This window comes from Sus scrofa, chromosome 18 (assembly GCF_054392235.1).
Source record: "Sus scrofa isolate SSC_HxYL_T2T_F1_AM1 chromosome 18, Sscrofa_HxYL_maternal_Yorkshire_Landrace_v2.0, whole genome shotgun sequence".
Taxonomy (NCBI): domain Eukaryota; kingdom Metazoa; phylum Chordata; class Mammalia; order Artiodactyla; family Suidae; genus Sus; species Sus scrofa.
In genome coordinates, this window is record NC_139400.1 from 62,699,803 (window position 1) to 62,727,073 (window position 27,271).

At 41.0% G+C, this 27,271-nt stretch overlaps 1 protein-coding gene across 15 annotated transcripts in view; it reads right to left on the reverse strand.

Moving 5' to 3' along the window:
• SUGCT (succinyl-CoA:glutarate-CoA transferase) overlaps positions 1 to 27,271 on the reverse strand; it is a 643,257-nt gene that overhangs the window by 94,460 nt on the left and 521,526 nt on the right. For 12 of the 15 annotated variants that reach the window (XM_085004905.1, XM_085004903.1, XM_085004907.1 and 9 more), the window contains one exon: positions 9,846 to 9,909. The exons of the other annotated variants lie outside the window; for them this stretch is intronic. In XM_085004905.1, the coding sequence (XP_084861031.1) occupies positions 9,846 to 9,909 (64 nt within the window). The remainder of the gene's footprint in view (positions 1 to 9,845; positions 9,910 to 27,271) is intronic. 15 annotated transcript variants of the gene reach the window in all.

The following is a 27,271-nucleotide window of genomic DNA, read 5'->3' on the forward strand; positions in this document are numbered from 1 at the left end:
GAATCCCAGACCCAGCTCAGTGCCAGCTCAATGCCAAGTGACTCCTTAAGGTTTGGAGGTGAGGGCATAAGGGGGACCTTGCACATGACCCACTGGGTAGGCCAAGATAGCTGGGGGTCCTTGTTTAATCCTCACACTACCATTGCTTCACCTCTGCCGACAGTTCTTATTAATACGAATAGTGCATCATGTGTCGCGTCAAAATTAAACTGAAATCCTTTCAAATCAAAGGATGACTTACTCTACTGATAGTTTCTCTGGCTAAGTCTTCTTAACAGGAACACATCTTGACATCTTAAGGAACCATTTTTAAAGAAAACTATTTTCCTCTGGGGTTCAGCCCAACTGTCATCTCCTCTTGCAACAGGGAAGAACAAATCTGAGTCCATGTTGGGTCTGTTTCTTTCCCTTTGGCCTTCTTCTTCTATTGCTTCTGCTGTAAGTTAATCACTAAAGGGGTGTCATCTATAGCTTCAAGTACACATAACAGCCCATCTCTGGGAACCCCGTCTCCCATGTATTGAGCGTTAAGCTAAAATACCTTTGTTTAGCTCACAAGAAACCTCCTGTGCAAGCCCACCTGGGAATGGCTGCAGAAAGGAAGAAATTAACACATCTCTTGCTGAGGCTAACTGAAGCCAGGACTTTGCTCGTCCCTGTTTGGTATAAAAGATGCCTGAATTCTAAGGCAGGCAGGATGGTTGCAGCCCACAGTCTTCTCAGTCTTCTGGCTTTCTGAATAAAGTCACTATTCCTCGCCCCAAGGACTCATGTCTCAATTTACTGGCCCCTTGGGCAGCGAGGAGTCTGAGCCTGGACTCAGTAACATTCAGGGACCACAGAGTCCCCACCTGGCAATGCAAGGAAAACCATTCCTCTTTCAGAGAGGACAAAAAGACTCTTGCCCCAGCCCTAGATAAACCTGGCAATGAAGTCAAGCAACTCCTCCAGACTGCAGACCACTTGCAAGCAAAGAAAACTTACTTCTAGACTGTCCAAGTTAACCCTACAACATGGAAGTCCATACGGGAAGACAATCTCAAGTCTTTTGTATTTAGTTACTACACACTATCTGACTTTACTTCTCCAGCCAGTTTCATGCCTAATTGCGCTTAATTAATTTTTCCTTTAAGGGTCCATCAAAAAGTCAGCATTGAAATTTGATCCAGAAAAAGACTTCTCTGGGTACCCAATGAAAGTTGGCAGCAGCTATATAGCAAGGACTCAAGAATTGACCCCAGAAAATGTCTGATCCACCTTTTAAGACAAAATAACAAAAAATGCTTTACCATCATCGAGCCTTTCACCCATCCTATGGCTTTTCATTTTGCTTTTGTTTTTATTTTATTTTGATTTCTAGATTTGGGTCGACATTCAGTGGTCTACCCAGATGATTTCAAATACACCTCCAAGCTCGAGAATCATTCTGCATGGCGATGCTTGAGAAAACACTCCAAACGATGTAGAAGGCCAACTAAGTACACACCCAGGACATTTTTTTAGCCTAAATATGAATTTTTAATAGTGAAAACAACTCTGCACCCCAGAACTTCATCAATAACGGGACTGGTGTGCACCACGAATTGCTTGTCTTGTAGACAGATCCGCTAACCTTGGTGTCTAGGTTGATGAGGACAGTTGAAGAGGAACAACTGAGATCTTGGCCACTTTCCCAGCCCCGAGCAACAGGAACATGAATTCCCTGAGCGTGAAAGTCCAGCTCTCACGAAATATTTCTTCCTCATGGCACAGATAAGCATAGTTGATGGAGATCCCTAAGTCATATCAGCGACAGGAACTTGGCTCTTAGGGCTTCTCCAGTTCCTCATGGAGAGACATTCCTGAGGATGCTATTTACTCCTCCCGTTTCCTCCTTGCTCTCCTAGGAAGGAAAGTCACTCTGCTATTCATTTCTCACTGAATGGTAACAACATCTACGACCCCGCCTCATGGTAACGGGACTTCCAGAGAGGGCTGCAGGCACTCAATGTCAAATCCTCTGAGAATACCCTGATTTATTTAACTCTCAGTGCACTGCCATGGGCTAAGGGTTTTAATCAAGTTAAAAATAATTGAGGACTTTGGGAAGTACCATGGCTAGCCTATTTGAAAATTCACTTCCCTGCCAGCTTTCTCTCATTCTGATGACAGACTGTAGAACCTTCTTTTCATCTCTTTCCTCTTTTTACAGCTTAGCCTGGTCCCTGAAGGAGTATGCTCTTTCTAGAAGACAGATTATGCACCATACACAATGTGAAAACTTTACACACTCTTCCTGTTGTCATCTGAAAGATTTTTCTACCTGGAAGAAATAGCTTATCTCACCTTTCACTCTCAGATGGGTTTTACTTAGAATTCCTTATGAGGATCAACATATTTAAACTTTCTAGAGGGATAGAAGCTGAAACTTTTGTTTCCCTTTTCTTTTTCTCTAGTAAAATCTGTGACAGCTTTCCCCAATGCTGTTATCCATCACACAAGGTAAAACTTTGAGGATTTGTGATTTCAAAAATACCATCTAATTTTCTCCGTAAATGGAAGAAAAAAAGTTAAAATTAACAGGGCAACCTAAAGGCTTACATAGCACAGAAGAGGAAGATTTGTAACCATGCAAGAGACTAGGTGGCCACTCCATTTAATATATGTACCTCGAACGGGAAAAAAAAGTAAAGAAGTAAAATAAATCTCTCAGATAGCTTCCACAGGTAGCCAGTCTGTCCATATAAAAATGGATATTGCTTTAAATTGTCACAAATCATCTTTTTAGTTATTTTTCTGCTGAGAGGTTTTTCCCCTAATCATTATCCAGAAAATGTTTATTCCCTATACTTCATTGGCACAGAGGGTGCTGGTTAGATTTAAAATGACAGCATCTTAGCCCTTCAGGAGCTTACAAAAGAAAGATGTTTTAGATCATCATTTATAAAAAGTCTTGCAAAACATTCAGAAATCCAGCATGTTAGATAATCAAATAAAGAATTGCATTCAACTTCTCAAAGAGAAACTATTAAAATTCCAAATGTCAAAATTCCAATAATTTGCTTAGCGCTACATTAATTCATAGTGGTGACTGTTCTTCCTTCATCCAACGCCCACTAGCTAAAAATGGAATATTAAATAAGCTAATAAGAATATTAAAATACTTTGGGGGAAAAAAAGCCCTTAAAAGTTTTATTTAAAAGAACTTGGAGTTGCTTTCTGAAGAGAGGGATCAGGGGGTCAGCAGGCAAGGGTAATTCAATGGCACATCACGTCGCATGACAGAAGACACCCTCTCACAGCCCCGCCACACTCACCACCCAGATACTCCCCAGGGGTAAGGCTGGAATCACCCACCATGCACATTCATGGGGAGTATCTGAAAAAGGCTGGGTGAGAAACTTTTGGGTTACACATCAGACTCCATGCCTGTGACATCCTTTGAAGTTTGGAACCCCGCACCAAGGCTGTCTTGGCACCGACACAGTCCACAGAAAGATGCCGCGTTCTGCCCTACAGGCCAGAGGCCAGCAGAGTTACAGGAAGAAGATGCAAATGGTGAAGGGCTCGGTGGAAACCGTCATTCCTTTGGAATGTGATAACGAATGCAGGATCTTCCTAATAAGGTCACAAACACGGTGATGCTTATATAATGGCCAATCTCTCATTGAGGAAATGTGGTAGGAACATTCCACATGTAATATTCCTTTTCATTTCGGTAAGCATAGCCAACATGGATTTTTATCCATTTCATAGTTTCAAATTCAAGACATTATAAGTTTTATAAACATTTTCGATGGAGTTAGAAGTGTTTCAGAAGTTACACCGACAAGCAGGCAATGAGAACACGATCAAACCAGGTTTGAGGTTTCTCCCAAGCTCTTCCTCCGGGTCCCCCTTCACCTCCAGATGGTGGAGGTCGGAGGCCTTGGCATCCATCTCCCTTACTTTTTTTTTTTTTTTTTGTCTTTTGTCTTTTTAGGGCCACACATGTGGCATATGGAAGTTCCCAGGCTAGGGGTCAAATCGGAGCCGTAGCTGCCAGTCTATACCATAGCCATAGCAACACCAGATCTGAGCTGCGTCTGCGACCTATACCACAGGTCACGGCAATGCCGGATCCTTAACCCACTGAGCGAGGCCAGGGATCAAACCCGTGTCCTCATGGATGCCATCAGGTTCAGTTAACCAGTGAGCCATGGCGGGAACTCCTCCCTTACATTTTGATTTGTTTGTGATGTGATTCTTGGCTCTACTTCAGGTCTAATCCTCCTGGCCTCCAGCTACACTCAGCACGTCCGCACCTCTCCCTCAGCCCACGCCAGCCTGGCCCAGCTGACAACAGGCCACAGTTCGCGTGTCCGTTTACATTCCATTCTCAGGGACACTTTTCCTGATCGCACACAGTAGGTGAGGTCTCCCTTAGCTGTGATTTCAGGTCATCCTGTGGCTGTGGCCTCTGGTTCTCCGTGGAATGCTCATCCCACTTTTCTGAATTTATTATTTGGAATAACAAACGCTTCCCTGCAAACTGTAAGCTCCAAGAGAGACTGGTCCTGGGTACACCCCTCTGAGCAGAGCTTCCCATAGCACGTGGTACACGGCAGGTCTAGGGAGTTCAGTTGTCTGTGGGTGGGGGTGTGTTTAAGGTTTTAGCACTCAACTCTACATTATCTTGGTTAATTATGAAAAAATTAGTACATTGTGCCCACTGTCCTGACATTTCTGTCACTAAACTAACGAGGAACTGCTCCCCTCTCTGGGAACTCAGGGCACCAGTTTACTAAAGCTTGGTAAAGAGAGACACGATGTATTTTCTCATGTATACACTAAAACTAGTAATTAGTTTTCTTTGTATCTGTCTACCTTTAACTGTAAAATAGGTTTTAAAGGTCAAATGAGAGAGTAGTTTAATAAACAGTGTGATAAAAAAGAATGATAGTATGAGCAGAACTACAATTCATATTTAGCAAAAAAGAACACTAACTAGTTTGCATGTTTTAATGATGACACATATACATAAATGAAATTTCTTTCTTAACTGTTTACTACAGATTGGAGGTGGTGGGGCGTGATATGAAAAGGGAGCATGTCAAAATAGATATAAACTAATAAAGGAGATAGTTTGGACTCTACTACTTGGTTTCTTTTATTATTTTTGTTTTACGGCCACACCCACAGTATATGGAAGTTCCCAGGCCAGGAACTGAATCCAAGCTGTAGCTGTGACCTATGCCACAGTTGTGGCGACCTGGATCCTTTAACCCACTGAGCCAGGCAGGGATTGAACCCATGCCTCCACGGAGACCTGAGCCACTGCAGTCAGATTCTTAACTCACTGTGCCGCAGTGGGAACTCTAGGTTATTTTAATATCAGTAATGGTTACAAATAATAGAACAATGTATTAAGTGCTGACGGTAATTTCTAAGTAGCAAACAAGAGCGTTGCATTGGTAAAGAATTCCCCATTCCTATTCAAAGTACAGTCAACATTTGTGGACAAATATCTTTAATGTTTTAATCAATTAGATTAAAAATTGTTTTAAAATTAATTAAAATAGGCTCCTATGAATTGAATCTGAGGGAATGTTGTGAATTTAACACATCTCTAAAAAGATGCAATAAAAAATTAAAAAGATGCGAGGCAAGTTTCTAATAATGACTAAGATAGGAAATCCTTCAGGCAAATTAGTGCAATGTATAGAAAATTCAGTACTGTTCACAAGAAGCTCATTAGTAACAAAGAATATATAAATAAGCAGTTTTAATTATGATTTTCATTGTAAATATAAAGATGCAGATACATGTGTAAATTTCTAGAACGTTATTTAAGGAATTCAGAAATGTGGCTCCACTGGCCAACTCAAAAAAAAGTGCAGCATAAAATCACTTTTAACTCTACCTGGCTTTCCTATTTTAGCAGGAAATGAGGCATTGTGGGAGAAACTGAGTTATCTCTGTGGTCTCCCATGAGGATATTCCTTACAAAGAAAGGCAGAACTATCACTGGTAAATAAAATCAATGAAAAGGACAATCCAAGGGAAATATTTTAATTATTACTGATAAATCCTCTTTGCTTTTAATATCACTTATCCTGTCTGGATGCCCTCTTACTGGAATACACTGAATTAAGACATACAACAGCAACTTCTCATGTGATGTCTACGAGTAGATTTCTCTCTCCCCTTCATGGGGAGTCCAAATGTGCTGCCCTCAAAAGACACTAATTCCAAAAATAATATAAATGCATCTATTTCATCTCATATCAGAGACTTCCTATACTGGCAATTCTATAGAAAGAATAAGGTAGTCACCAAGATAGACATACCAAAAAGATGCTTAAGCCCTATAGAAATTAAAGAAACAAAAAATAATTTTTTCCAAGAGAGAAAAAAGAGATTAAAAAGAGATTCCAAAAGGAGATTAAAAAGAAGCTCATGAACTTGGAGAACAGATTTGCGGTTGCCAAGGGGGAGGTGGAGGGAGTGGGATGGACTGGGAGTCTGGGGTTAATAAATGCAAACTACTGCATTTGGAGTGGATAAGCAATGAGATCCTGCTGTGTAGCAGAGGGAACTATATCTAGTTCACTTATGATGTAACATGATGGAGGACAATGTGAGAAAAAGAATATATATATACGTATGACTGGGTTACTTTGCTGTACAGTAGAAATCTACAGAACACTGTAAACCAACTATAATGTAAAAATAAAAGTCATTAAAAAGAGATCTGTAGATTCAAGAGTTTTATTGTGATAAATTGAATTTGGGGCCCTAGTTATTCACCCCTCCTGGTGCTCATGCCTTCACCATATAACTTTGTGGTTTCCCTTAAAAAGAAAGATATATTTCCCCAACACTGGGGATACAGTCTAACATTTGTTTTGGCCAGTGAGTTGTGGGCAGAAGGGTCAGCTAGTACTGCAAAAGGTCTTAAGTGGCACTGGGGCTTCTGTTTGCCTTTCTGCTCTTCTGCCATTGCCATGGGAACCGATGAGAGACACATGGAGCAGAACTGGGCCTACTTCACACTGGAGCCAAGCCCAGCCAGTACTGCACCTAGAAGCAAAGCCATCAGGCAAGCCGGCCTAGACTGGCCAACCCCCACCCAGTCCACATGCAGGGAAGAAATAAATGATTGTGTCTGAATGTCAGTGAAATTCTGGGGTTGGCTGTTACACAGCATTATTGTGAGCATAGCTAACTGATACACTTATAAGTTAAACTGAGTAAAAGGAGTATTGTTCCCCTTTAGGAATCTGAAAAAAAAAAATCCCTCTTCCTGAGACTGATTATTTATTTATTTACCAGCAAAGTCAGTAAATTCACATCCAACTGATTGAGAGATTGTTATGCCCAATGAGTTCATTCTAGGTTGGCCTCTGACTTACTTTTTTCTTATTATCATGCTAACAACTGTACTACCTCTCAAATGTTTACCTTATCCTCTGATGGGGTGGGGATATCAATGATGGTAAGACCTCATCTGTAAACTTGCAGAATTAAACTAGATCAGAGGTTCTTCTACTGTTCTTTAGGGCCCATGGTTCCAAGGAGGTGTCTGGAGGACTGTGGCATGACGAAAGCAGGGGGAAAGGTAAAGAGCTGGAGTGCTAACTTAGTTATCACAAAATTTGCCTTTGATCTATTGCAGACAGAGAGACTTCATTTGAAAAAATCACTTCCAGTGTTTAAAATTAAAGCAAAAAACTACTGGACAAAAGGCTTTTTTAAGTCTTCTCATACTAAAAGAGCTATGACTATTTATTTTGTTTTGACTACCCCCTTCTCTTCATCACTATTACATGACCCTAATGTAAGACACCAGCCATCCCTTGAACTCCTGTAATAACTTTCTTACTTGACCCCTGCTTTAAGTTATAACTTGTGTCATCTCACTCCCTTGCTTAAAACTAGAGTAAAGCTAAACTTAGTGGAGCCTCCAGGCTCTGCTTCTCTCTTCAGTCTCAATCCCCGCCCCTCTTTCCCCACTGTTCATTCTGGCTGAAAACATCCCCAACTCCTTCCCACCTCAGAGTCTTCTCCCTTGGACCCTCTGCTGGAAGGCTCCTTCCCTTTTCAATCATCCTTTAGTTCTCAGTGTCTAAGTCGTCCTCTCAGAGAGACTTACTCTAATCAGCCCAATCCAATGAGGGTCTTTTCTGTCCCCATTCGTCTCTGTGACAGCACACTGTCCATTCCCCTTCTTTGCACTTATCATGACTTACAGTTATAGGAACCTTTGTTTGTTGCTTTTATTATATGGCTTTCCATTGAGCATAAGTTCCACATGGCCAAGGCCAAGTTACCTGGTTTATTTTTGCATTCCCAGGACCCAAAGCTGGGCACAAAATATATGCACAATGACATAAATGAATAAATGACTTTTTTAGCTTTTATCTACATGCATTTTTCCCACTACTTTTATTTTTTCCTTTTTAGTTATTTTTCTGGCTGCAGCCATGGCATGGGATCGAACCTGTACCACAGCAGTGACCCAGGTTGCTGCAGTGATAATGCTCCATCTTTAACCCACTGGGCCATAAGGGAACTCCCTCACTACTTTTCTACACCATATTACATTTCCCTGTTAACATGCGATCCCAGTCTCTGATACGCTGATACCTGCTCTCTTGCAGTTATTACCTCCTTCAATTCATGTATAATGTTCCTTATACTCCTGAATATCAGAATTTTCCCCTTTAATTTGCTTTATTCATCACACTTCCCTCTTCTTATTCCTTTCTTTGGTCAATGGCCATGATCTGCTCTGTTCTGGGACACTATTATCTAGCTGATCCCAAATCTTACAAGTGGACTAAAAGTAGACCCAACTTAACAATAGAAGTTATTCAATAAATGAGATCTGATACCTAGAGAAGTAAATACTTATGTCATTTGACTGAGGTAGCTGATTTGGGGAATACCCAAATTTCAAGCAAGGCGACCAGGATAGAGTTTCAGGAAAACAATGACCAAAGTTATATTCTAACTAATTCCATTACTCTCTATCAGAAGAAAAGAAAAAAAAATAAGTGTATGATTTGTGTATAGTCTAGAAAATAGGGACCCACTGGATGAAAATGTGGAGTGTCTTTCCAGCAATGCCCAGAGGGGAGACAGCAGATCTGAGGAATGGTAATATCATGGTCACGAGAGAAGCAAAGTCTATAGGAGGAAATTAGTTGGTCACAAGCTCTCACTAGAGTTTGGATGCTCTGAGAGCAGGCATGAGTCTTCTGGTTCCTGGAAAGACCACTCTCCCCAGAAGAGGAAAAGTTTCCATCTTGGCTTAGGCCAGCATGTCTTCAGTGAGTTTGTTCAGTATGAGGCAACTTATAAAAACTCAATATATTCTGGGTTTACAGAAAACATGAGTTTCTTAATCTACAAAACTAAGATTCATACCTAAGCCGTAGCTCAGAACAACAACAACAACAAAGTCCTGGCCTGAGCAGTCAGTAGACTTGCTGGGCCACCACCTCTTTCCTCTCGGGCCGGGCTTGCTTTCTCATTCTCAGCCGAACCAAGAGTAATTTCCTAACACGTTCCATATCCATTTGTCGGCGATGACACAAAGCACTCGTGAGCACATGATCGCACAGAATGGAGTTGGGTGATATAAGCCTTTTTTTTTTTTTTTTTTGTCACCCAGACAATCTGACATTCATTAGAGTGAAGACGCAAGTCCACCACCTCAGCAAACATGCTTGTGGGTGTGACTCTAGGGCTCCCCTTTAGTCCAAAAGGAAAAGTTGGGATAATGTCTTGACAAGCGGCTCAGGGGGCCACCAGCTACCTGCAGTGATCAGCACAGGGAAGAGTTAATGAAGGAAGTGAAGAGGAAAATAAAATGTTCAAACCTGGAACTGATATCTTCCCCGCAGTTGGATGCTTCATCTCCATGATGAGGCCATTGTGTACCACCTTAAAAGGTAAAACAGAGAGAAAAATAACTTACAAACTAAAATGCTCTTCAGACTCAAGGGATATGGAAAGCCACCTGTTCAGCCTGTTGAGGAAAGAAGGCTACTGCAAAACACAGAGATACTTGAAATGTAACTTTGAAAGTAATTACTTGTTCGAGGTTAGCGTTTCCACCTTGTATTAAAAACCAGGCAAAGCCAAAAAGAATTAGTAGGCTCAAGGGCTCGCAAACTCCATCCTGATAAAGTCTTCCCACTCTTAAAAACGTTACTTGCTCCTAAAGGCAGGGTGTGAGTTCCTCCCTTTAATCTGTGTTTAGTCCTCTAGTTATTTAAGCTCAGCCTCTTCCTGCATTGACTCACACAGCATCTGGCCAAGGTCACTGCAGGAGGACAGAATGGGAGGAACCAGGGCATGGAACACAAGAGCCCACTGCAGTGGCTCATGTTCTCCTGGCTGTTTATTCAGCGCAAGGTGTGGAAAGTCAGTCCAGTTTGAAAGGTGAATCAGAGTGTCCAGAAGGCCCAGTGACCACTGGAAGTGGACAGATCGGAGCTCCGGAGATAAGCAAGGAGCGGAGCCAGCTGACAGGGAGCCCAGAGGGGCCCAGGTCAGAGGCCTGGGCAGGAGACTGAATCCAGAGGTATTTTCAGTGGTGAAGAGGTCTTCACTCTAAGACCAGGTTTCACAGCGTGGACTCCACTGCCCTTGAGTCAGTGGGGAGGAGCAACCTGAGGAAAAACGAGCCAGAACCCCATTCTAGAAGGCTGACTCGGTTCTCCCGCACCGGACCTAGAGAGGTGTCTGGTGTCCTACCAAGAATACAAGGTAGGCTGACTTCGGGGCTAAGAATCAAGGCAGTTATCAAGTGTCCAACCAGCAGAAGTGTGACTTGATGCTGAGCTGCTTGGCGACGGAAACGGAGCTACTCAAATCCTTGGCATGGAGAGTCTGAAGCTCTCCCATGGGATGGATGGGAAGACAAAATCTGCCAGAGATCAAGCGCCCACCAACTGTGGGCAGAGGAGGAGATTCTAGAACATGAGGTGAATTATTAGAGACAAAGTGTTCTGTCGTGCACCAATGAAAATGCTACCAAGGCGTCTTCTTTTGTTCCTTTGGTATTTAGCAACTGGGGGCTACCTGCGTAAATGCTCTCCAAGAACCCCCAAATTCAATGTATTATTACTGGTACTGGATCTATAGTGACATATACAAATCATGCTCCACCCGCACTATCTGCCAAGTGCAGAGCTCCTGTTCTACACGCGAATCTGAAGGACAGCAGTATTTCTGTGTACAGTGACCATGATTTCATGCTAAAATCCCAAAGAGTAACAGCTATAGCATTCTGAACTTCAGGTAAAAGCAAGCTTTGCCTATCCGTATCCTTATAGTAATCTTTCCACAGAGCAAAAGGGTATGAAATAAACTGATAAAAATGTTTTCGCACTTGGAAAACTCAGGGAAAGAGGTCACATTTCTCGGGTTTTATCCATTTCCAGTGAGCTTATTGGTCACATTGCGGAATAAGCCACCACCAGACAACCTCCTGGGTGACTTTTTAGGGTGAGAACAGTGAGTCTGCTCTTCATAGTCTGGCTTCCCCTGTTTTCTTTAGGGATGGCCACCACTTTGGGGGCCGATGCTCTTTACACAACCAGGTCAAACCCCCTCGTTAAGGGTGATGTCACCTCAGAAGGAGAGCCTTTCTAGGGATGCCTTGTCATTCTTTTGGAATCACCAGCTTTGCACCCGAGCGCTGGCCAGAGAAAATTCTTGCTGGTGTTAGAACTGTGCTATAATTTAATCCTGGTGTGGCTCATTCTCAGCACCCGCCCAGCACAGCCTCCTCCTTTGTGGGGGTGGGGGCTAAATGCCAACGCGAGGTGCTAAATCTCAGTTCTACTGAGGACAGGAACAAAAATACCACGCTAAATTTCACTCGAAACAATTATCTGCACACTGAATCATTCCTCTCTTCTCGTATCTCTGTTGCCCTCCTGACTACCTCTTTGTAATAAGACTGCAGTGCTACTCACAAAAGACAAAAGTGAGTGTTCTTAGCTAAATATAACCTAACTGATAGTGTTCAAATTAATTAACGCTGAATTTTAATCATGAAGCAGACGTGAAGTGTCAAACGCGAAAGGGTAGTTGGTAAAGGTCAAGGGACATACGTCAAAGTTTTGACAAGCAAAAGCTGGCAGTTGATTGAAGGGTTTCACGGAAGCGGCTGTGGAGTGCACTTGCTTCGGCCCTGACCGCACTGTGGTCTCCATGTGATATGCCCACCATGAAACTTTCGCATCTAACCGTATCAACTCCCTTTGCATGGAATATTGTTCCCTTTTGAGCAGAAATAGAAATTCTTCGGCTTGCAAAAGCAGGTAACTGCAGTTTCTCATTTGCTCTAGTATTTGTGCAATGATGAGGCAAATGGGCTCGTGTGAGCCCCCATCTTCAGAAGGAACTGACTTCTTCGCCGGCTTGGTTGCCACCCACTTTTCTCTGTGAAATCTGAGGTCCACAACACTCATAGGCCTTCTGCGTGAACCAGGTCAGAAGATCTCAGTGCAATGCTGTGCCTGGAAACCCCGCCTGATCACTTGGAATCTTGGAAAACTCTCCAGCCTTCTTTGCGGGGCACGTCCTGCTCTGCTTCATCACATGTTCCTGGACCTCAGAACCCAGTCAGCCTGTCTGGATTTTAACATAACTCTCTCTTGGACTTTGGGCCTGGGTCCCATCCCAACTGCACCAGAAATGTCGGGACGGCCGTGCACCACCGTTTGTAAGACACTCCTTCAGGAAGCACTACCAAATGCTCCCGTTTCCTTTTCTCATCCAGGTGCAACCACCCAATCTCTAGCTCCTTAATCTAGGAAAATCAAATGGAAAAACGTTTCCTTTTTCTGGCCACTAACAATAGAATGGGGGCCTCAGGCTTCGGGGCCTTCAACTGCCATTTTCCCTTAAGGACATTTCATGCCTGGAACCTCAGTCTGGACATTCCAAATATTCTTTCTTGCATATTTAATTATTTTAAAAGAAGGCCAGGGACCTGGTGTGGATTTTGTGCTTCTTTTGTGTCTTTTATCCTCCTTAGCTCCTTCATGGCTTGGTAGCTCTTCAAAATTTCATTTCTTCTTGAAATTTCAAAACCCTATTCTTGACAAGAATAAAATTGGAGACAGTGCACCAACCTCTTTAGCAAAGTATCAGACCTATTTAAAATAAGGTCTCTCTTTCTTATTCAAGAGGTTTACAGATTGACAGCCTAATGACACAGTTAAATGGTGATGTATTAATGAGGGGAAAGAGCAAAATGTATACCTTAAAGTGATGTGGGAAATAAAAGTTTAAGTGAAAGTAAGAAAGTCTTTTTATAAAGTCCTATGGCAGGAGTGGCAGGAAGAAGTCTGTCATATAGCACTAGCAAGAAAAAAATGTAAAAAAAAAAAAAAAATCAATACGTAGTATACAGGCAGTGAGAATCTCTATGGAAGGCGAGATATCTGATTCAAGAGTAGAATTAGCAAGTGATACTCAAATTACAGAGACAGCGTGTGCCAGCATTAAATGATGGACACAGCGGACAGGTGCAAAGACCACTTCAAAAATCAGCGTGAATGCCATCAGTGACATTAACGACGACTCAGCACCACTCACGATGGACAGACGCCACCCGTTCATGCTACGACAAACACTGTAGAGTACCCACGTACCAGACGGTAGGACATGGTTAGGAGTAAAAAGATGAATGAACTGACATTCAAAGTGCCTGCAATTAGAAGGCAGGCAATAAGAGACCAGAGCCAACTTTTATAACTCAGTTTAAGTTCCATAACAAAGAAGTAAGACTCAGTGGGCAATGAGAAACTCTGTCTATCCTTGGAAGGAACCTGAAAGATTAGGTCAAGGGGGTTAGTGGAAGTCACAGAACAAAGATGATATGGAAATAAAACACCAGGTTAACAATTACAGTGGTAAGTTACAATGTGATATAATAACAACAGCTATTACTCAACAAAACTCCGCAGGGGTCAGGCATTATGTTAGGAGCTAACGCCTTACCTCCATTTAATCTTCTTACTGAGAGAATTAACCCGAGGAGGTAGGAATCACTATCACCTGCATTTCTACTGATAAAGTGATGGAAGCCTAAAGAGGTTAAGTACTCACCCAGGGTTTCATAATTAATAAGTGGCTGACCTTGAATTATAATTTACACATGTCTAATCCTAAACTCTTAGCCAGCTGGAGACTTAATAAAAGAAAAAAAGAGATGAGCCTAATTTGATTTATCATTAAAATAGCTGATATGGTCAACTCTGTAAAACAAATTAGTCAATTCATTGGGGAAAAAAAAAATCCGTCAAACAGATTACTTGGCACCATGCAGCCCAATGAGTTAATCAACTGGACCGCTCCCTTCTAGGACGCCAAGGAGGTTCTGGCTACCGCCGACACGAAGGCCGTGGAAAGAGGAAGGACTTTTTGGCCCCAGCCTAGCACAGATCTTGAAGGGACAGACCTAGAGGATAACCTTGGGCAAGTCATTTAAGTCCTCTGAGGCTCAGAATCTTCCTCGGCCAAAGGGAGACAGTGATAGCTCCTACTCAGGGGTTTGTAAGGAGTACGCGAGATGAGAGGTGTAACGCAGTGAGCATGCTGCCTTGGACAGAGTAGCTCAAAATAAACGGCAACTGTGAACCATTATCGAGAGACTAGGTTCAAACTCTGGCTCCTCCAAGGACGAACCATGTGGCTTTGGGGCACACTGATTCATGCAACAAAGAAATGTTAAATGTATTAACGGTAATGACTAATAATAAGTATTAAGTGCACACTAATGTGCTGGGCATTGTAAAATGCTAAGGAAAAAACTGGGTCATAGAACAAGCAAGGTCATCCTTGTCCTCGAGATGCTTATAAACCTATAAGCTGAATTAAATGATCTAGTACTATTGCATGATATCCGCTTAGTTCTCTGCTACACTTCCGGTGCCCTGAACATCATCTGAGACTATGTGGTAGGTGACCAATAATATTTTATAGGATTTACTGAATTAAATTTATTTATTTATTTTATTTTATTAAGTAGCAAGCGTCTCCAGTTGGTTTCATTATTGTATGGGAGGGAGAGTTGGAGGGAGTTCTCTATTTTAAGTTTTGAATAAATCCCTAAAGTTCTTTAGACACAAAACTGTTTCCTAGGTTTCCAATTTCCCTACTTTCAGGAACTTAGTTATCAAGTTCCATTGCTGCGCTGCAATCTCCTCAGTTTCTTAAAGCTTTCCAGGTGATCTTGAGTCTGTCCTAGATAGTGTGCAACTCTGAAGTCATTCCAGATGCCCTGCTGAGAAGCTCTGCAAAGATCACGGCCATTAACCGCGAAGAAAATCCAAAAAGGATGACCTATGAATTCAGCAGAAACAACTCGGGCACATGATACGTGTCAAGTAAATCTACACTTGAAGAAAATAATCATAGCATTCTTCTTCATTGGGAAAACTCAGAAAACAGTGTCCAAAACATGCAGTAATAGCTTAGGAAGAAAAAAAGCACTGGCATAATCTCATTTATTGTACTGAACATTTTATCAATGTGGTCATTCCTTTAACTTAATAGAGAACAACCTTGAAAGAATATTGGAAAAATTGCATAACTGAAGGCATAACTTACAATTAAAAAGTTGAAAGTTAATTCAACTCTTTCTAAAAACCATGACTACAAAAGATGCAAAAAAAAAAACCCACATAATTTCACTTAAAAATTGGCATGTAATCTCCTAATTTTACTTACATAATGGAAATCAGATTTAAATGCTGACATTTTTGGTTTTCTTATTTCTTTTGAACCAATTACTGTAACCTAACTTTCTTGGTGGAGCTAACAGTGCACATGACACAGACTTTCCCTCTTTTCTCTAATTAAAATATGAATATTAATCCTTCAAAGAGGTGTTACAATATACACTATAATTTGAGTCTTGATAAAATGACCACCCAGGCACCCAACCCTCAGCTTAAGACATAAAACATTATCAAAGTGCTTAAAGCCCCAAGTTTGCTCCTTCCTCCATCTCCTACAATCATGCTCCTGGATGATTTTTTAATCATTTCTTTACTTTTTTATACTTGTACTCCATATTCACATATCTCTAAAAATTTAGTGCTTGCTCTCGTTTAGTTATAATATTTATATCAGTGAAATCAGGAGTATGTATTCTTCCCTGACTTGCTTTTTCTCTTAACACTGTTGGCGAGATTCATCTACTCTGAAGCTGTGGTCATGCCATTATATAAACCTAGCATAATTTATTAATTCACTCTGCTCTTATGTTGTTTCCAGTTATTTCACCATGACAAGCAATGCTGCTATTGTTAACCCGTCTCTTCATGCAATATATACCTAGAGCTACAATGGCTAAGACTTAGAGCCCATGCATCTCAACTCGTTAGGTAATTTATTTTTCTAAATGGTTTACCAACCATTCCCACCAGAAGTGGATATTATTTTCAGTTGCTTTACATTGCATTTCCTTGACTACATTTTCTCTGCCTAATAGCTATTTATATTTCCTCAGGGAAATGCTTAAGTCATGTGCATGTTTTGCTATTGTCTTTTTTTTTTCTTATTCATTCATAGAGTTCTTTACATATTCTGGTTATGAATCCTTCATTGGAACATGAATCAAAAACACTATGGCTTTATTTCTCACTCACTTGTTGATGAAACAAATCAAATGGGACTTAAACAAATGGAGATGCATACCATATTCTTGGATTGGAAGGCTCAAGAGAGTAGAGATGTCAGTTCTCTTCAAATTAATCTATATGTCTAATGCAATTCTTACCAAAATCCCCGTAAAGTTTTCCATACATTTAAAAAAGTTTATCCGAAAATTCATTTGGAAAGACATAGGCCCTAGCATAGCTTAAATGATCAAGTGAAATGGAATGAGCCTACCTGATAATGAAGTGTACTATATAGTCAGCACACACTATACAGCTGCTAAAAGAATATGGTATTGGCAGAGGGATAAACACATTAATCAGAACTCAAACATATATCCACACAGATACACCCAAATAATTTCTAACAAAGTGTAGACACGGTGGAGGAAGGACAGACTCTTCAACAAGTGGTACTGGAACAAGAGGAAAAAATAAATAAAACCGTAACCCAAATCTCATCTCGTAACTCATACAAAAATTAACTCAACATGGATCATGGGCTTCCATAAATAATTTAAAACTATAAAACCTTAGAAAAACATTTGCTCTTGCTCTGCAAAATATTGTATTAAGGGGATGAAAAAAGCCAAGACTTGGGGAAATATTTGCAAGCAATATATCTGACAAAGGACTGGTATCTAGTGTGCATGCGTGTGTGTGTGTGTGTGTATCACCTCTTACAACAGCAAAAAAAAATCTAATTAGAAAATAGGCAAAAAACATAAGGAGACACTTCACTAAAAAGGATATACTGATGGCAAATAAGTACACGAAAAGATGTCTAATATTAACCATTAGGGAATTGAGATATTACTATACATCTGTCAGAATGGCTATAATTTTAAAGTGATGTCAACACTGGCAAAGAGAAACCGGATCATACATTTGTGGTGAGAATGTAAAATGGTATTACCGTTGTGGAAAACAGTTTGGCAGTTAAAAACAAAAACAAAAACTAAACTTGCAGCTGCATCCAACCCACGAGTCACATGCCTGAGCATTTAGCCCTGATATAGGATATGTTCCTACAAAAACCTGCACTTCAGTGTTTACAGACCTTTATTTGCAACAGCCAAAACCTGGAAACAACACAGATGTCCTTCAACCAGTGAATCACTAAGCCAACTGTGATACATCTATGTTAAGAAATATTCCTAGGCAATAAAAAGGCGTAGACTCTTGATTCATACACACAACCTGTATGAATCTTGAGGGACTTATACTGAGTGAAGAAGGCCAGTCCCTGAAGGTTACATAGTGTATAATTGCATTTACATACCATTCTTGAAATGATAAAGTACCAGAAATAAAGAACAGCTTAGTGACAGAGGTTAGAGGCGCGATGGGAGTGGAGAATAGGGGAGTGGGTGTGCCTTTACAAGGGTAACAAGAGGGATTCCTGGGATGGAACTGCTCTGTATCTTGACTGTATCCATGTCAGTACCTTGGGTGGATGCTGCATTCTAGAGGCCGTGTAAAGGTGTGTGAGGTCTCTCTGTATTATTTCTTACAATGGCACGAGAATCTACAGTTATCTCAAACCAAAACTTTTCTCTTTAAATGTTTTAAATGTGGGTTTCCATATTTTGTCTTTTGACGAACTGGAATTGAATTTTGTGTATAAGGTGAAAGGGAATTCAATTTCATTTTTTCCCCTTAGAGTGATTTTTGAGCAGTCCTTCCTCTCCTCACGAATCTGCAATACTAGCTCTGTTGTAGGTCATTTCTACGCATGATGGGTTCTTTATTCCGTCCTAAGGGTGTGTCTATCTACCCCAATACTGCGCTGACTAAATCACCATGGCTTTATCATAAGTACCAGCGTTTCACTTGTCAAGGTCTTTGCTCCACTCCTGCCTTGTCCCTTGTTTCAGGGGCTCCTGCCCCTTTACTCTTCTCCATAAATTTCAGAGTTAGCCAGTCAAATTCCAGGAAAACCCTATTGGGCAGACATAATACCCTTAACAGTATGTCTTTACTCTCCACTAAACATTTGCTTTAAATTCTTCCATTTATTTGTCATTTTTAATATTTTATAAAGTGTGAACATTTTTTCATAAAGGATTTGCACAATTTTCATTAGCTTTATCCCCCCAAAACACTCCATTTTAACTGATATGGTGTGGCTCTTGAAAACTGCAGTATTGATCTTATTATTTCTTTCTCTTTTAACTGGAGGATTTAGTGCATTTACACGAACTGAGATTACCAAAACGTTTGAATTAATTTCTAGCATCCTACTTAGTGCCGTCATCTGCTACAGCATTAAAAGAAAAATCCCGTCTTGCCTTGACTGAGATTGTTTTTTGCCCATTTACTAGTTTGGAAGACATGCATCTATACTTTCTCTATTCTTTTCCTCTAGAAATTTTAACATGCGTATTTAACATAAAATAAACACTTGATCAGTACATAGGCAGTTATCGTCATGCCAATGTATATGCCATGCATTCCCAACTCTCTCAGTTCCTGGTGTTAGCATCTCAGTAATTTTTTCACAGTGCCCCTAGGCAAAAAGAATTGTTTGTTTTATTAAGTGAGTATGTCAAAATACCTTCCTTGCATTTGTTCCCTAATAACTCAGTAGCCATTTGAAAAAAAAGTAATAGGCATTAGTTGAAAAGAAAGATAATTTTATTTCATTCGTCAATAATCACAATTACAGCATATGTGCCCTTGTTTGACACTGAGCCATTTCTTGATCTTGAAATAAAATTGAATGCTTTCATTTTTATTTCTTGTTTCATACTGATTTTCTCTTGGTAATTTTTTTTTCCCCAGAAACAGCCATCCAAAAATCCAGTTTCAAGATACATGATGTGCTCAAAAGGAACACAGTGTAATTCAATGCTGAAATCATTAACTACCTTGAACTACGCTTCCACACCATGTCAAGAGACGTTGCTATGTCCCTTCGAAAACGTGACTATCTCTGGCATCCCTGTGATGCCCTGGGAAGCCCCGGGGGCCTTAGTATGTGGACCAGCAACAGTAATTATAGGTTGTTGTTCAATGTTTTGGTTTTATCTCTTTTTTTAATTCAAAAATTAGACATTATTACTGCTCTTTCTAAAGTCAATGTTTTTCTTTTCACGTCTACTAGATTTTTGTTGCTCACTTTTTTTTTAAATCAGAGGACTTCCTTCCACGGTTGCACTCCCTCTTCCTGCAGGATGTTCATTAGAATTTCTGTAGTCGGGAGTTCCCATCATGGCTCAGCAGAAATGAATCTGACTAGTAATGTGGCTGTGGCGGAGGCCAGCAGCTATAGCTCTGATTCGACCCCTAGCCTGGGAACTTCCTTATGCTGCAGTCACTGCCCTAAAAAGACAAAAAAAAAAAAAGAAGAAGAATTTCCATAGTCATCTGTTCACAGTAAATTTCCTTGTTTTTGTTTTTGTATTGTTTTTGTCTTATGAGGGCCACACTTGTGGCATATGGAGGTTCCCAGGCTAGGGGTCCAATTCGAGCTGCGGCTGTCAGCCTATACCACAACCACGGCAATGCGGGATCCAAGCCTCATCAGCGACCTACACCACAGCTCATGGCAACGCCCTATCCTTAACCCCCTGAGAGAGGCCAGGGATCGAACCCGCAACCTCATGGTTCCTAGTTGGAGTTGTTTCTGCTGTGCCACAGGCGGGCACTCCTCCTTGGTTTTTATCTTCTTAGAAGTTATTTTGCCCCCATTCTGAAAGATAGTTGTACTGTTACACATTTCTAAGCGGACAGGTTTTGTTTTTTTTTTTTGTTTTGTTGTTTTTTTTTTTTTTTCTGTTGGCACATTGATATTATTCTATGGTCATGTGGTCTTCATTGTTGTTTCAAGAAGTTGGCAGTTGGTCTAATTTCCATTTCTTTGTATGTACAGATCTTCCTCAACCTGTGATACTGTTACATCCTGATAAAGTCATCAAAGTTAAAAATGCATTTAACGCACCTCCCCTACCTACCAAACATCATAGCTGAGCCGAGCCTGCCTTGAATGTGCTCAGGACATTTACATTAGCCTACGAAATCATCTAACGAATGCCCATTTTATAATACAGTGTTGACTGTTCAACGTGATCTATTGACTATCGGACTGAAAGTGAAATACAGACTGCTTGACTGGGTGCAGAGTGGTGGTAACTACATCTATTATTTACCCTCTTGGTCCTGGGGCTGACTTGGGGCCGTATTTGCTGCTGTTGCCCGGCATCACACGAAAGTTACCTACTGCCTATCGCTGGCCCAAGAAAAGGTCAAAGTTCAAAATTCAAAGTGTGTGTTCTACTGAATGCCTATCACTTTCACCCCATCCTAAGTCAAAAAATCTTAAGTGAATCCATCATAAGCAGGGGACAGTCTTTAATCTGACTCCCCCTGCCCCCCGCCTTGCTGGCTAATTGAAAAATCTTGATGTTTTCGGTTTTCTACCGTCATTGTAGGACTCAATTGCCTTTCTATGTAATCTAATTTTTATGTAATCAGTTTTGCCTTCAATACTTCATGGGTCTGAATAATTATGTCTTCAAAAGTCCTGGAATTCCCAGTCTGTATAGCACTGGGAACTATATCTAGTTACTTAGGATAGAGCATGATGGAAGATAATGCGAGAAAAGAATGTATACACGTACGTGTAACTGCGTCACCTTGCTGTACAGTAGAAAATTGACAGACCACTATAAACCAGCTATGATGGAAAAAATAAATATCATTTGAAAAAAAAAATAAAATAAATTTTAAAAAAGAATGTAAGTTTCAAAAAAAAAAAGTCCTGGAAAATCATCAACCATGATCAAATATTGCCTCTACCTTTACACTCTCTAGGTTCTCATGGAAGGCCAATAGATATAAATTAGCCAGATATGAGACGTGGTCACTCTACATGTCTCTGCATCTCTTGAACTCACTCTGTCTTCTCTGTCTCTCTGGGCTTAGTTCTCATTAACTTATTCGTATCTATGCACCAGATCATGACTTCTCTCTTATGCTGTGTCTAATTGACTATTTAATTTGTGCAGCTGTGTTTTATTCAGAGCTGGTTTGCATTTGTTTCATCCTAATAAGGCACCATCAAAATGGGACCACATTAAACTTTATGCTTACAAATTCAGAGGCCCTGAAGTGGAATTAATTTCTGCCTTATATGCAGGACGGCTAGGACATCGCATGAAAGATTTTCTTCTTTCCATCTTTCCTGTAGGAGTCAAAGTCTAATAAGGGAATCCCTAATGATTCTCTCCTCAGTCTTTGATGCAGGTTTTAAATGGTGGTGGTGGTGGTGGTGGTTGTTTGTTTGTTTTTTCACCCAGTTCATCCACTGAGAATGCTGACTTTTGGCTGTCCAAGTTTCATTCTGAAGTCCAATCCTCCATCAAGTGTGTGATTCAAGGCTTCTGTCTACCCCCATTTCTTATGGCTCAGGAAATTCAAGTTCTAAGCCCATGGGTATTAGTCCATGCTGGTTCCAGTGTATGCGTCTACGCAGTTGTGTTTACAAGTGTTTTCTGTCCTAGCAGATTTTCCCTGCACACATAATCCCTCATATTGACAGAACAGGGGTCCTTTATCATGTCCTAAGATACGCTTTTCAGGCTTCATCTGGTGCTCTAAACTTTCCCAGCATTAATGAGTCCAGAGAATAAGAGAAATAACAACTATTAAATGAAAGAGAAAATACGATAGAATGCTGTGAAATACAAAGGTGATTTGTGAACTTCAAAGTCAGGATATTAGAAGTCCAGACTTAGGTCTTTAATTCGATCCTCCTTGGCATTAGGGCTTTTAATGACATTATCCCAGAACTGGTTGCTACAACCTTTGGTGGAAGCAGAGAAAGCACTCCTTCCAGCCTCCAGCCCAGGGGTCTGCAAAGCCCTGTGAAGGGACCACTCCCAGAGGTGGCCGGCAGGGTGACCGTGTGCGCGGTCTTCACTTGGCCAGAACCAAAGGACTGCTTCATTTTTAGGAATTACCCAGCTGCCCCGTGGGAAAACTGTGAGTTGTGATTAGTTCTAGGAACAGGCCAGGAAGTTGTGGATGTATCAACTTCCACACTGGATTTGGTCCTCTGCTCCCCGGATGCTCCAAAGATGCTGGGCAGTGGGGGTGTCCAGTCTAAGAGGCATAACCTGATCTACTTTATTTAATGAAATGGTTCTTGATCTTATCCAAGGCCCTGGAAGTAAACATTTTCCTCATTTAATGTCCGTTGGCTGATCAAGAAGTCGTCACTTAAATGTGAAACATGGCCAACCCCGCTCCTCTTTCAGGGAACAAAGTGACCCAAGAGCAGAAGGAAAGGAAAAGTCGGGAGAAAAACATGCAGTGTGACCACTAAGATTGGGTAGACTTGTCTAAGTGCTGCTCAAGATTTAGGCAGTCGTTACATTACAACATGACTGTAAAGAAAGGGCAGGCGTGAGTGTGAGGGATTTGCATCGCCTACCACATACGGGGCAAGTTGATCTACAGAGAAGGTGTGCGAAATGCGTGTTACGGTCCCATTTCACAGATGAAGATGCAGACTCGGGGAGGCAAAATGACTTGACCACTACCACAAGCAGAGGGAAAAAGTGACACGAACCTACATTCTTTCCACCATGTCAACGCTTGTTCCTGACCTGGGTGCAACACAATATAAGGGAAAGAATCACGGGGACACTCAACACTCCACAGGACTAAGCAACACGGCATTTCTTCCGTTGGCTTGAGTGCTGCCACGAAGCTCGGGCGTGGTGAGATGTAAGAAATATTTAACTGGGGGCTTCCTGCCTCCTTGACGGCAGTGTGTTGTAACTTCTACTCAGATGAGCTCTCTTTTGGGATCTAATTACAATAAGACAGCTCCTTCTTTGGAGCTGTAGAGCGTCCCCCTGTCTGTCTGTAAGAAGACGAGGGACAGCAGGATGTAAAAAAGCATCAACATCTACTTCCGTAACAATTTCTTCTTTAACCGAGTCACGCATGCCAAATGTGTTAGACTTGTTATCGCTTTGGATAAAGTAGAAGTTTAACCAGAGAAGATTTTCAGCATCAGGAAACCGCAGAGGAAATGATGTGGCATACACATATCTGAACAGCCGCAAGGCAGAGCTCTGGCTGATAAATGCGACGATTAGTCAGTCCTCCGCCACGCAGAAGCAATATCATGTGTTTACTTTATGTCAGCCATTCTGCAGACCCAACACCACCCAAGCGGCAATCAAACGGCAGTTCCTGTGGCTACAGGAAGATTATGGATGCTTCATACCGCATCCTCCTTGCACCTGACTCATCATTCCCAAAATGTGCTCAGGTTTAGAAAACAAGTTTCTTCAGAAAACTCCTCTTTTCCTTAAGCTCCATCTAGTCCTAAACAAATACACTTAATTGGCGAAAAGCCATCCTAGTTAAACAAAGTCAAGCAATAAGATACCATATGCCTAAAACAAGAATGAACTATCATATTTTATTTACAACTTTGTACATAGCATATTCCTAAACAAGGAGGTATCTTTCAAGGGTGAAAGATTTACCTTGAAAGGTAAATATCTAAATGTATGTTTCTTTTTGAGAAAGATTAAGTCAATATTTATACATGAAATACACAGGAAATATATATATATTCAAACATATATAAAAACTTTTAGAATGTGCCATCTGACTAAGTACTCCTAACTCTGTGCCTCCATTCTAAAGAAAGTTTTTTAAAAGGAAAAAAGCCTTATACATAAGAATAATCATCTCAGCATATTTATAGCATTATAAAATTGGTAATAACCTAAATCTGCAAAGACAGAATAATAAATACCATACAAATATATTGGGAACTATTAAAATTATGTTCACAAAATTATTTAGCAACACAGGAAAGTTAAAAATGCAGAATACAAATCTGTATGAATAAGATAGTCCCAGATATTAAGAGAGGACAAAGAATGAAAGGAAATACACCTCACTTATTTTTTACATAAGTGTCTGGAACCACAATATTCCTAGTGTAGGCAAAATTTTCTCTCTGCTTATTATAACTAAACTTTTCATCTTTATGACCCGTGCATTCAGAACTAGATTTAAAAGGTTGTATTAAACTGATAGCGACATTGTCAAGAATCAGTCTGAAAAAACTCTGTTCTCATCTGAACAGGATGACTAATTTGGAAAAAACCACACCTACAAGGAGGATATGGTATTTCTTTTTTTCTTTTTAGGGCTGTACCTGCGGCATAGGGAAGTTCCCAGTTCAGGGGTCGAACCAGAGCTGCAGCTGCCGGCCTACACCACTGACACAGCAACACCAGATCTGAGTCATATCTGTGACCTACACTGCAGCTCACAGCAACACCAGATCCTTAACCCACCGAGTGAGGCCAGGGATTGAACCTGCGTCCTCATGAATACTAGTCAGGTTCTTAACCCTCTGCACCATGACAGGAACTCTGGAGATGGAATTTCCCACACAGCCCCAGCATCGCTATCAGCTCGTTAGTTATAAGGGCATAACTGAATGTTTTTAATGGAATGGTTTACATTTGTCAAACTATGAGTGTATGGTTAAAAAGAATTAGAAAGGCCCTTGGGACTCACCTAAATGAAAAGTGCTTATGAAAGAGAATGATTCAGTGGCCCGGATTTGGTTGCTGAAGATGAAGAAGGCTGCTTGGCAAACAGTTTCCAGAATGTGGCAGCTTTATATCCATGGAGACTGTGCATTCTGGGAACTAGATTTTGCATTCAAAAATGAATGCATATCTCTTGGATAAGCTAAAGAATATCTTCCATGGGACAACAATAATAAATTTCCTCCTAAAGAAACCATGACATCTTTGTAGATAGCATGGAAAAGCACTCTTGTGAAAGGTGGAAAAAAAAAAAAAAACCCTCAAAGGTCATGACATCCTCATATGGAGAGGAGGTTACTGCCTTAGCTAACAGGGACACAGGAGTCACTGACAATAACATGATGCCATCCCTACTAATATATCGTTCAGTACTTGACAGCCCACGGGGGCCTCACCTGTTTCTCCAAACACAATATACGCAGTCAGTGCAGCCCTTCAATCACACGCTGCTCTGTCTTGGGAGCCTTGCTCAAGTGCCCCATTCATCTTCCACCTGCCATGCACGTGTTGCGTCTCGTTTACCCAGCATGCTTTGTCTTCTCCGTGCACAGCCTTTGGGCTGTGAGCACGAACCTCCCCCCGATCACTAGGCTTGTTCCTCACGTGGGAATGCCTATGCCGAGCAGCCCCTGTGTCGTTAGTTACAGAGGGTGCCCTCATGGTGGTGCAGAGAGACCAGCGCCAAGGTTCTCCAGAATAAAACTCTGGCGCCTGGGCTGGCAGACGACTGCACTGTGGCGGAGCCTCAGCCCTCCTCTCCCTTGCTCTAAATGGCATCTCTCTCCAGGAATGATGATACTGGCATGTAAGAGGTTGACCTTTACAGAACCTAAGAAAGAGTTTAGTATAGTAGCCGGGGCACACAGATCACTGCGTATTAGGTAACAGTTGTCACTATGTAATGGGTGTGTATGGTGTGCCAAGAATTTCACATGAACTCTTTACTTTCATTGTCTATTATCCCAACTTGACAAAGGAACGGAGGTACAGGTCTATGCATTCCTTAAGGTCACCCCACTGTTTAAACTGCAGAGCCGCGTCATGAGACTACCTGGTGCCAGAGCCAAAGCTGCAAACCCCCGATCTATACTGTCTCCTACCTACAGCCTTCCTGGTATCAACTTCGCTATGATTTTTCACCAAGAGTTGCCTGCCGCCCCTCTCTGTAAAGTTCTATACCTCCCTCCGGCAAGATCCTTGTCTAAAAAATTTATCCTCACAAATCAAGGCTGTCAAAGGGTTTGAGGTAGTAGAAACGGAGGAAATCCAATTTCTCCATGGAAAGAGTCTGGGACTTTCATCAAAAGCACAGCAATTCTGGGAACTAGAGACTTAAATCTTCAGAAAAATAGGATTTTAGGATAGGTAGAAATTATTAATTATAGGATTCAAGAGATTATCTCTAGGAGGGAGCATGTAAACCAAGCATGAGAACAGAAAGTTCTGGTAAATTCTAATAGATTAAAGAGAGAGTAAAGAAACAAATGGAAAGGTTTGGAAAGGCTGTGGAAAAGGACAGGTCTCTACTGCCCAAGGTCTTCCCCAATTTAATGTGTCACATTGGTCACCTACTTAACAGGTATGGTTTTATCTAGACGAAAATATGTTCACAAAGAAAAGTCTAAGAGACTAGATCTTAATTATTTTCACCACAAAAAGAAATAATTATGTGACATGTCAGAGGTGTTAGCTAACCCCATATTGGCAATCATAGTATAATATATAAATGCATCAAATCAACATGGTGTATACCTTAAACTCAAATGTTTTATGTCAAATATATTTCAATTAACAATTTTAAAATTAAAATAAACAAAAAATGAAAGAAGACTGCATTTTTAAAAAAGGAAAACAGAAAAAAGTGAGGGAACAGGAACTCGAAAGATTAAAAGACTGAAAATGGGTGAGGATTCTAAGCTGACCCCTCTCTACCGGAACACAAAATACACTGCATCACTTGGATATGAGGGTGCTTAAAAAATAGCTTCAGATAAAACATACTGTAAAAGAATATTCTAAAGAAGGAAGGTC